The sequence below is a fragment of the Heterodontus francisci genome, chromosome 13 (genome assembly GCF_036365525.1).
Source record: "Heterodontus francisci isolate sHetFra1 chromosome 13, sHetFra1.hap1, whole genome shotgun sequence".
NCBI lineage: Eukaryota > Metazoa > Chordata > Chondrichthyes > Heterodontiformes > Heterodontidae > Heterodontus > Heterodontus francisci.
Genome location: NC_090383.1, coordinates 65,984,946 through 65,997,048, shown reverse-complemented (window position 1 = coordinate 65,997,048; position 12,103 = coordinate 65,984,946). Strand labels below are relative to the sequence as shown.

The 12,103-nt window shown below is 44.2% G+C and overlaps 1 protein-coding gene across 1 annotated transcript in view; it reads left to right on the top strand.

Moving 5' to 3' along the window:
* Window positions 1-12,103, top strand: part of LOC137376798 (echinoderm microtubule-associated protein-like 6) — a 741,885-nt gene that overhangs the window by 238,897 nt on the left and 490,885 nt on the right. Inside the window, exons 7-8 of the mRNA XM_068045814.1 lie at window positions 8,353-8,488; window positions 8,686-8,887. Of these exons, the coding sequence (XP_067901915.1) occupies window positions 8,353-8,488; window positions 8,686-8,887 (338 nt within the window). The remainder of the gene's footprint in view (window positions 1-8,352; window positions 8,489-8,685; window positions 8,888-12,103) is intronic.

Here is a 12,103-nt window from a genome sequence, read left to right as displayed (position 1 = left end):
AAATGGAGGTTGGCAGGTACAAACATGGAGGGGGACTTTGAGGTCTAATACTTTGAAATGGGCCAATCACAGTGTGGATCTGATCTTCCTGGCCTTCAAGGGTGTTTGATTTTGCTCATTGAAATGCTGCCAGTCCAAAATTTCTTCCTTTGTCTTACTGGACCCCAGGATGCCCAGAACCACAGTTTCCCCCTCTTTCTCAGCAGATTCCCCTTTCAGTGCTCATAACATCCTAGAAACACAGTCTCAGCATCTGTCACCTGTCTGCCCATTCCACTAACCTGTCCATGTCTTACTGAAGTCTTTCACAGTCCTCCTTATTGTTGCTAAACCTTTATGTGTCATTAGTAAATTTCGTTCAAGTCCATATCATCTATATGCACTGAGAATAAAAGTTGACAGCTATTACAGAAGAAGCAAGGAGGAAAGAGGAAGGCTGAAGGTAAAAATGAGAGTGAGAGGCGAGGAGAAGATGAATGGAGAAGTGGAAAGGGAGTAGAGGAGGGTGGGGACGGGGTGAAGGTTCGAGCGAGAAGGCAGGAGGGAAAACAGAGAAAAGGGAAGTAAGAGAGAGAGGGCGGGAAGACAATGGAAGAGAAGGCAGGAGGAGCACAGGAAAGGGATGTAATTCATTGGACCGCGTTAATGTCTGGTAATTTTTAAAAATTATTTCATGGGATGTGAGTATCACTGGCAAGGCCAGGATTTGTTACCTATCTCTAATTGCCCATGAGAGGTGATGGTGAGCCGCCATCCTGAACCGCTGCAGTCCATCTGCTGTAAGTTCACCAACAGTGCTGTTAGGAAGGTTTTGACCCAGTGACAGTGAAGGAATGGCGATATTGTTCCTAGTCAGGGTGGTGTGTGGGTTGGAGGGGAACTTGCAGGTAGCGGTGTTTCCATACGTCTACTCGCCTTGTCCTTCTAGGTGGTGGAGGTCGCTGGTTTCGAAGGTGCTGTCAAAGGAGCCTTGGCGAGTTGCTGAACTGCATCTTGTAGATGGTACACATTTCTGCTACTGTGCGCTAGTGGTGGAGGGAGTGAATGTAGTGTTTGATTGATCTTATTTGTTTGTATTAGTCTGTCCACTTATCTGTGTTCACTGTGTTTGATTGCTTAAGCCTATGGGTGGAGCTTAAGAGTTAAAAGTGAAACTAAAAGACACAGCTTGGATCTTCTACAGAAAACACATTGATTGCTCTGCGAAGACGTTGTACTGCGATGGTCTAAGAACTATTATGTTTTAAAGGACTGCTAATAAATCAGTTTGTGATTGAATACAAGTGTGATATCTGCATTGCTCTGAGATAAATCAGATATACATACCATATCCAGCACCTGGCGTAAACATAACAAAAACATGGCGACGAAGATGGTTTAACAAAATCTAATGTTATTAGCTCCAGAACCTTTTCTTCCAATGCCAGGACATCCTTCCTTGTGCTGGGAGCGATGGATTTTGGGGTTCAAAACCTACTTGCTCGCTACAGGGATGGACAGCTCAGATATAGCAGTGAACTGTAAGAAAGTGATACTTGTGCATTGTTTAGGAACAGAAGGCCAGCATGTCTTTGAGCAACTGACAGAAGATACGTCTACGTTAGATAGGGCGGTAAGTGCTCTCAAAAAATACTTTGGGCCAAAGAAAAGTGTGATGATAGAACGATACGCATTCCCGCAGAGATCCTAGGGACATGGTGGGTCTATTAAATAATATGTGACAGCATTACAGCAATTGGCGACTACATGTAAATTTGGCACACTAACCAACAAACTAATTCATGACCAATTAATTGAAAAAGCTTCAATTCGACGAATTAGGGAACGTCTCCTCATGGAGGATGGTGATTTAACCTTGGAAAAAGCCATAACCTTGACAGCCCAGATTGAATCTGCCATGTTGGATTCAAAGAGGTTACACACACATGCACCCTTAGCCTCAGGATTGCAGACATAGCTTGCCCAACCAGCTTCAGTGCAAGGGTTAAGGCCAAGAACACCTCAGCAACCTCATCAAAATGTGTTCCATCGTGGTCAGTTACCTTCAAAATTGTGCCCAAATTGTGGAAATGCTCATCAAGTCACAGCAGCATATCCAGCTTGAGGGGAAAAGTGTAACTCGTTTAAAGTGGAGCCATTTTGCAAAGATGTGCAGGTCGTCAAAGAAAAAGACTTCATCGGTTTGACATGTGGGGGAGTCTCTTGCTGAGAGTGAGGTACAACATGTATTTACCATCACAAAAAGTAAAGCACCAGGTCACTATAAGGAGTGCTCAGTTGAGATCGCAGGCATCTCAGTGTCACTTCTTATCGATGTTGGTGTGAAAGTATCTATTTTGAGTGGCAAATTCTACCATTGGTATTTTTGGCAACAGACAATCTTCAAGCTCATGATGATACTATCATTCCAGTTTTGGGGCAATGACAATTCCAGTACGCTACAAAAAATGTCACCCTAGACAAGTTCACTTTCTATGTAGCTAAAGGCTGAAGCCTTAAGGGGGTAAACCTTTTTAATAGACTTAGATTCAAACTTGCTGACCCACAGGAGCACACATTAATGGGATTGATAATGCAGATTTTACACACCAGTATCCTTCCTTATTTACTGGATTTGGGGGAAATCAGAGGATATTGTCATGCTTTTCGCGTCAGCCCATCAATTCCACCAATTTCACAAAATTTGAGACAGTTTCTGTTTGCAATCCATGCTGAAGTGTCACAGGAGCTGAAATGACTCGAAACAGACGGTGTCATTGAATGAATTGACTCATCGCCGTGGGTATCAAATCTGAAAAAATGGCGAACTTAGACTTTGCATTGACCTAAAGGCAGTCAACAAAGCTAGCAAATCAGACAAGTATCCACTTCCTACAGTTCAAGAACTGTCAGCATCATTTCATGACTCCACAGTCTTCACAAAGCTTGATATGTGATGGAGTTATCTTCAGATACCTCTAGCAGAGCGAAGCCAATATCTTACAGCTTTTGATACCCATGAAGAAATGTTTCAGTACCGCAGAATGCCATATGGACTAAGTTCAGCACCTAGTGCATTCCAGAAGGTAGTTTCTTCAGTCTTGTCGGTTATTGAGGGGATGCACAACCTACTTGATGACATCGTTGTCCACGGAATGGACAAAGCTGAACATGATCAACAGTGCTCACTTGACTTACAAAACACAATCTTGATGCTCTACAAGGACAAATGCATATTTGCGACACTTGAGATTGCCTTTCCAGGTTACAGAGTGACAGCAGCTGGAGTAAAGACTACACGCTCACTGACCGGAAAGACACAAGTTGAACCTAGGATAGGTTGTAACTTTCGCATGCCACTGACCATTCTTAAGCCATCACAGTCAGTTAATGAGAATGTCAGCGCAAAAGCAGATGGAATCGCAAAGCAACAAGGTAAAACAAAAGCATACTTTGACAAACATACAGGCGCAAGGGATCCATAGTTTAAAGTTGGAGATTGGGTTCGAATCAAATGGCCAAATCATGACCACAAACTTACTTCATCAGTATCAGGTTCAAAGCACAGTAAACGTTTGCCCGGTACCAATACTTATCTGTTGGATGACAACAGCAAGTGGAATGTGAGATGTTTAATAGGGAGGAGACCAGAATATTTTGAGGATAGTGGCTATGAGGATACATTTCCTTTTCCTATGAGTGATATTGATAATCTGCCTCATCAAGCTGATCAAACAGATCCCCAATCTCAAATTCGTAAGTCTAATCGAAGACTTAAGAAACTTTCCTATCTCAAAGACTATTTCCGTACTTAGTGTTCAACTTGTCTGTTTTCTCTAAGAAATAACTTGATGTATATTAGATTAGATTAGAGATACAGCACTGAAACAGGCCCTTCGGCCCACCGAGTCTGTGCCGACCATCAACCACCCATTTATACTAATCCTACACGAATCCCATATTCCTACCAAACATCCCCACCTGTCCCTATATTTCCCTACCACCTACCTATACTAGTGACAATTTATAATGGTCAATTTACCTACCAACCTGCAAGTCTTTTGGCTTGTGGGAGGAAACCGGAGCACCCGGAGAAAACCCACGCAGACACAGGGAGAACTTGCAAACTCCACACAGGCAGTACCCAGAATCGAACCCGGGTCCCTGGAGCTGTGAGGCTGCAGTGCTAACCACTGCGCCACTGTGCCGCCCCAATATATGTTTTTCATTTAGAATACTTTAATTCAAAAATAATGACTTTCGTCAAAAGGTGGGAAATGTAGTGTTTGATCTGAGTTTGATTGTATTAGTCTGTCCCCTTATCTGTGTTCACTGTGTTTGATTGTTTAAGCCTATGGGTGGAGTTTAAGAGTTAAAAATGAAACTAAAAGTCACAGCTTGGATCTTCTACAGCAAACAAGGACTGTTAATAAACCACTTGGTGATTTAATACAAGTGTGATATCTGCATTGCTCTGAGATAAATCAGATATACATATAACAACCTGGCGTAAACATAACAGTGACTGTTTAAGGTGGTGAATGGGGTGCTGATAAGTGGGCTGCTTTGTCCTGAATGATGTCTATCTTCTTGAGTGTTGTTTCAGCTGCACTCATCCAGGCACGTGGAGAGTATTCCATCACATTCCTGACTTGTCTTGTAGATGGTGGACAGGCTTTGTGAAGTCAGATGAGACGTTACTCGCCACAGAATTCCCAGTCTTTGACCTGCTCTTACAGTCACAGTATTTATCTGGCTGGTCCAGTTAAGTGTCTGGTCAATGGTAACCCCCAGGATGTTGTTGATTGGGGTGGGGTGGGGGGGTTCAGCGATGGTAATGCTATTGAATGTCAAGAGGAGATGGTTAGATTCTTGTTGGAGATGGTCATTGCCTGTCACGTGTGTGGCGCGAATGTAACTTGCCACTTATCAGCCCAAGCCTCAATGTTGTCCAGGTCTTGGTGCATGTGGACACGGACTGCTTCACTATCTGAGGAGTCACAAATGATGCAAACACTGTGCAGTCGTCGGTGAACATCCCCACTTCTGACCATATGATGGGGCGAAGGACATTGATGAAGCAGCTGAATATGGCTTGAATACTACCCCAAGGAACTCCTGCAGCAATGTCCTGGGCCTGAGATGACTGGCCTTCAGCAATTACAACATTCTTTCATTGTGCAAGCTATGACTCCAGCTAGAGCAGAGTTTTCCCCTGATTCCCACTGTCTTCAGTTTTTCTAGGGCTCCTTGATGTCACACTCTGTCAAATGCTGCCTTGATGTCAAGCGCAGTCACTCTCACCTGACCTCTTGAATTCAGCTCTTTTCTCCATATTTGGACTAGGGTTGTAATGAGGTCTGGAGCCAAGTTCCTGGCGGAACCCAAACTGAACCTTGGTGAACCGGTTATTTCTGTGTAAGTGCCACTTGATAGCACTGTCGACGAGACCTTCCATCACTTTGCTGATGATCAAGAGTAGATTGATGGTGTGGTAATTGGCCAAATTAGATTTGTCCTACTTTTTGTGGACAGGACATAACCGGGAAACTTTTCATTGTCTGGTAGATGCCAATGTTGTGGTTGTACTGGAAGAGCTTGGCTAAGGGTGCGGCTAGTTCTGGAGCACAAGTCTTTAGTACTGCTGTTGAGATGTTCTCAGGGCCCATATTCTTTGTTGTATCCAGCCATTGCATGATATCATGTGGAGTGAATTGAATTGGCTGAAGACTGGCATCTGTGATGCTGGGGACCTCAGGAGGTGGCTGAGATGGATCAGCGATTTGGCATTTCTGGCTGAAGATGGCAGCAAATGCTTCAGCCTTGACCTTTGCACTAACGTGCCATCATTACCACCATTCAAGATTGGATGTGGCAGGATTGCAGAGCTTTGATTTGATCCATTGGATGTGGGTTCACTTAGCTCTGTCTATAGCATGCTGCTTCCGCTGTTTAGCATGCATGTAGTCCTGTGTTGTAGCTTCACAAGGTTGCCATCTCATTTTTAGGTACGCCTGGTGTTGCTCCCAGGATGCTCTGCTGCACTCCTCATTGAACCAGGGTTGTTCCCTTGGTGGAGTGAGGGATATGGCAGGCCATGAGGTTACAGATTGTAGTTGAATGCAACTGGATACCCAGTTTTGAGCTGCTAGATCTGTTCTGAATCTATCCTATTTAGCATGGTGGTAGTGCCACACAACATCATGGCAGTATACTCAATGTGAAGACGGGACTTTGTGTCTTCAAGGACTGTGATCCCAGTGGTGTCCCCAGTCTGCCCACAATTGGGCCCTTAATTCTTCAAATTGGCTATCCGCTGCTAATGGGCAGGTAACTGCTGCCTTTGACTCGCCTGCGGCAAGATCACCCAGAGACAGGAACACATTGGACAGCTGATCTGATGCTCTCATATCAAAATTTTCAGCCAATCCCACCTTCAAGGCCTGGGAATTTTTAAAAAACTCTTTCATGGGTTGTGAATGGTGGGGTAGTGCCAATGATTGGAATATTAAACCAGTGCGGGGATTTTAAGGGCGAAGGAAGGGGAATTCAAATCTATGATGGTCGAAGGGGATGTTGGGGGTGATTTTGAGCCATCGGATAACCAGCCATTGTGAAAGGATAATACGAAGCAATGGGGAAAAGCATTGTTTTGGTTGGGAATTACAGTAGGAAGAGAAAAGTAAAAGGGGAACGGGATAGGAGTAGCCTCTGAGGTGGAGCTCCAGGCAGTGAGTAAGTTGGGAGGAAGGGATTGGCCGCCTGTCAGGGAGTTGGAGATGCAGCTAACAGTGAATGAATGGGAATTTTTACATGGTAATGGGGTGCGGTGATTGCAACCATGGCATTCTGCCCCTTAGAGGCGTATGTCCACTTTTTCTGCTCAGCCAGGGGAGGTGTCTAGGTCTGGGGGAAGTGTAAACAATGGGCAGCTTCTTTAAACATTTTTAGGTCCCAACCCGCAGTTGCTGGCAGCGCACCCGCTGGCGTGATCTTATGGGATATGGCCTCCTAATTGGCTCCTCCTTGTCTGTTGTCCAATTAAGGATGGCAGGTGTGTTACTGAGACTGCAGGCCCAATCAGAGGGCTTGTAGCCTTGGAAGAATTGCAGCCTCATTAGCAGAGGTGGGTACTGCCACTGCAGGAGAGGGACTGTGAGGCACTTTCATCTTGAGGCACCCTCTGAAGAGGTATTTACTTTTTAAAATTGAAGGGGAAGGCCCACCACAGGATGGCCTGCGGCTGCACTTGTGGCTCACTAATGCATCTTCAGTGGTTGGGGGAGAACTGAAAGAGGCCTCATGGGGCCCCCTGGCCAGCCGCCGGCAAGCCACCTGCAGGCACCTGCCAAGCTTTGGCCTCAGCGGATGGCCCATACGCTGCTGGGATAATCCCCCGGTGTTCCCAGTCTGCCCAAGATTGGGCACTTAGTTATTCAATTTGGCTATCTGCCACTACTGGGCAGGTAACCGCTGCCTTTGATGACTTGCCTCCAGCAAGATCGCCCGGAGGCAGAATGCTTCAGACCGCTGAACTGACAGTCCTATCACTATTTCCACCCAGTCCTTCCTTCAAGTTTGCCTCGGCAGGACCAGAGAAATTCCACCCACTGAGTGCATTATTTTCTTTAATCAAATGCTGGCAATTTCACTTTTTTCAGGATTCCAGCATCTAACAGAATTGCTAACTTGGACTTGTCTTCCAGCAATTGCTCTCCATGAATGACACCAGGACTTTTTTTTTAAATGAACTATTTCATTATTCGTTTTCTGGGTTTTTCTTTGGGGCCCATTTTGCATTCCTATTTCACTTTAATTCTCCTTTCTTTTCTTCACTTTATTTTTCTTAATTGGGGCTGTCCATACAGAATTTGTTTTTATTATTTTCTGATAAGCGTACAGTTTAATTTGCGCCTTTTTGCCATGCCACTTTCTCATCTTTGAAATTCTGAGACATCACCATTTTCAGCATTTTCCAGATTCATTTTTCGACTCCAGAATAAGATCATGATGTAAAACTAGATGTGGTCTACTAGTAATGTAGATGCAGTGAGTGGTAAATTAGATGGTCTGAGTTTCAACTACAAACTGTTCAAAATTATTTTTAAGTGGTTGAGCTCTAAGTGTGTTATTGCTAAGGTGCATATATAATGTTATAGCTTGTAAATCCAGGACTGTGGGGGGTGAGGGAGCAGCAGAAGATTGATGCTTTTGTTGTAGTCCTGTCTCCAATCCCTGTTCCCTTAGAGCATTGCTCCCTGCTGGTAGTGCAGGAATTTATCTTTATATATCAAATATAATTGTGTGACATTTCAGTTTAAAGTACCTGCTACATAAAGTGCCTACTCAGATTAATTTATTTTATCTTGGTAGGCAGGCATATTCAGTATGTACGCCTGTGAAGAAGGTTTTGCTACTGGAGGGAGAGATGGCTGCATCCGATTATGGGACACTGAATTCAAATCAATCACAAAAATTGATCTGCGCGAGACTGATCAGGGATACAAAGGTATTGTATTCTTCTTTTGTGCTAGGTGCTGTTAATTTATTTAAGTCACATTCTAAGGCATAAAGCTTTCCGCTCTCCCAGAATATCACAGCAAGTTAATGTTCTAAAACTATAACAGTTTCTTTTTCATATTCATCTACATAATTGTGGTATCAAAGTTTTCTGTATCAATCAGTTTGCTTTAACTTTTTTTCAAGGTTTGTCTATCAGAAGTGTTTGTTGGAAAGCAGACCGTATTCTAGCAGGAACCCAGGACAGTGAAATATTTGAAGTGATGGTTCGAGAACGAGATAAACCTCTCCTGATAATGCAGGGCCACTGTGAAGGGGAACTTTGGGGCTTGGCAGCCCATCCTAAGAAACCATTGGTTGTCACAGGCAGTGATGATCGATCTGTACGGTCAGTATTCTTTCATACTTTGGATTTTCAGGGCTTGTTTTGTCTTCCATGATGTGATAGTTTCATTTATTTTTGTACTGAAACTATTATTAGGAAAGAAAGTACCATTTTCAACACATCTGTTTTCCAGTCATCCTGAATAAAACCAAAATATTCTTATGTTACTTACACAGTAACAAATTCAAATAGTAAAACAATGGTATGAACATAACACATGCAATATTTCTTGGGTTAAAGAATCCTATTTTTAAGTGTTCTTGATATCTAGTACAAGTTTTCTATACATTGATGAGAATATTAATTTAATGGTTTGTGTTCTGGTAGCTGAATTTCTAATGTGCTTTTAAATAGGAAGCAGTTCTGGGGAACAAGGAGGTAGAAATTCTTCACACCCAGTTTTGGGCATGAAGGAGGTGTTCTGGCTGCATTGCACGCTCAAAATTGGAGACCTAAGACTGGGCCAAAATTGGGCCTCATTAATATCAATTGGGTGAGCTGCCAGTGTATGTTGCCTCACAGGCAGCAGTCCGAAGGTAATTCCCAAGGGGCTGGTTGGTGGGGGTGTCAATGAAGGGGGCACCAATCAGAATACTTATTTACATATGTAAGGGGCCGAATACCTGTTTCGAGCAGCTGCTAGTAACACCTGAAAATTTTCCCAAATCTATAATGGATCAGACATCTTTCAGAAATCCTTTCGGCACAGGACATTGGTTCCTGTCATAAATGGGTGAAACAAGGACCAATTTCTACCCCACTTTCGAACATTGTATAAAAAAAATGTTCCTGCACAATTATCATTACCAATGACTTTGGTCTATACTTTTGTTGCCTCTCTACCCAACATGATATATCATAAGAGCAAAATACTGCGGATGCTGGAACTCTGTAATGACAACAGAAAGTGCCGGCAATACTCAGCAGGTCTGGCAGCATTTGTGGAGAGAGAAACAGAGTTAACATTTCAGGTCTGTGACCCTTCATCAAAACTGGCAAAAGTTAGAAATGTAACAGTCTTTGAGCAAGGGGGAGGGGGGAAGAAGAAGGAAGAACTGTGATAGGACGGAGGGGGGAGAGGTTAAATGACAGATGTCATGGAACAGAATGCAAATGGAGTGCTAAATAGTTGGAGCAAAAGACAAAGCATGAGTCCAGAGAGAGTGCTAATGGCAGAATAATTTATGAAAGCAAAAACATGAAAAATAAGTTTAAGACTAGCACATGGTTAAAAAATAAATAAAATTTAAAAAAAACAAAAAATAAATAATGGGCTCATCGTCTGAAATTATGGAACTCAATATTAAGTTACCTTGCGGGAGAGCAGCAGAGAGGAGCAGACCTCTGGGGAGAACGCCGAATGCGGAGCGGATAAATTGAGCCCGAGGATCGTGGCCCAGTCACGTACCTTCCAGAAACGGAGCGGAGAGCAGTCCAGACGTGCCGGAGTTTGAAAACAAAGTGAGAAGTGATGTCACAGGAAAGCTGCAAGATGATTGGTTGGTGAGTAACTGCTGTTAGGGAATTACTCTAAATAGCTGGGTAAGTAACAAAAAGTAAAGGGAAAGGTCTACATTTTTATTATTATAGCAGGTAGTGTTTTTTTTTAGGGAATCCAGGACCCTAAAGTAAATCAAGTTTTTGGGTAATTTAAGGGGATAAATTAAGGGTAGGTCATGGCAGGGCAGCTCGGCAGTGTGGAATGCTCCTCCTGTGCAATGCGGGAAGTCAGGGACACTTCCAGTGTCCAGGGCAAACACGTGTACAGGCAGTGTCTTCAGCTGTAGCTACTCGAAATCCGCGTTTCGGATCTGGAGCAGCGGCTGGGGGCACTGTGGAGCATCCGTGAGGCTGAGATCATTGTGGATAGCACATACAGGGACGTGGTCACACCGCAGGCAAAGACTGCTCAAGCAGAAAGGGAATGGGTGACCGCCAGGCAGAGTAGAAGAACTAGGCAGGTAGTGCAGGAGTCCCCTGGGTCCATCTCCTTATCTAACAGATTTTCCACTTTGGATACTGTTGGGGAAGATAGCTTCTCAGGGGAATGCAGGAAGAGCCAGGTCTGTGGCACCACGGATAGCTCAGCTGCACGGGAGGGGAGGAAAAGGAGTGGAAGAGCTATAGTGATAGGGGATTCTATCGTAGGGGCTACAGATAGGTGTTTCTGTGGCAGCAAACGTGACTCCAGGATGGTATGTTGCCTCCTTGGTGCGAGGGTCAAGGCTGTCACAGAGCAGCTGCAGGACATTCTGAAGGGGGAGGGTGAACAGTCAGAGGTTGTGGTACACATTGGTACCAACGACATAGGTGGAAAGAGGGATGAGGTCCTGCAACAAGAATTTAGGGAGCTACGTAGCAGGTTAAAAAGCAGGACCTCAAATGTTGTAATCTCTGGATTACACCAGGTGCCACGTGCTAGTGAGCATAGGAATAGGAGGATAGAGCAGATTAATGCGTGGCTGAGGAGATGGTGCAGGAGGGAGGGCTTTAGTTTCCTGGATCACTGGGTCTGTTTCTGGAAAAGGTGGGACCTGGACAAGTTGGACAGATTGCACCTGAACCGGAATGGGACTAACATCCTTCCTGGGAGGTTTTCTAGTGCAGTTGGGGTGGTTTAAATTAATTTGACAGGGGGATGGGATACAGAGTGGAGGTACAGTAGGGGGTGAAGCACAGTCAAATATAAAAGAGAAACTGAGTCAGTCTGGAAGGCAGAGCAAATCCTTCCTGTAGTGTGGTGCCCAGAACTGTACACAGTACTCCAGCTGTGGCCTAACAAGCATTTTATACAGCTCCATCATAACCTCCCTGCTCTTACATTCTGTGCCTCAGCTAATGAAGGCAAGTATCCCAAATGCTTTCCTAACCACTTTATCTACCTGTGCTGCTGCCGTCAGTGATATATGGACGAGTACACCAAGGTCCCTCTGACCTTCTGTACCTCCTTGGGTCCTACCATCCATTGTATATTCCCTTGACTTGTTAGTCCTCCCAAAATGCATCACCTCACACTTCTCAGAATTAAATTCCATTTGCCACTGCTCCGCTCATCTTACTAGCCCATCTATATCGTCCTGTAATCTAAGGCTTTCCTCCTCACTATTTACAAAACCACCAATTTTCGTGTCATCTGCGAACTTACTGATCATACCTCCTATATTCACGTCTAAATCATTAACGTACACTACCTACAGCAAGGGTCCCAGCACCGACCCC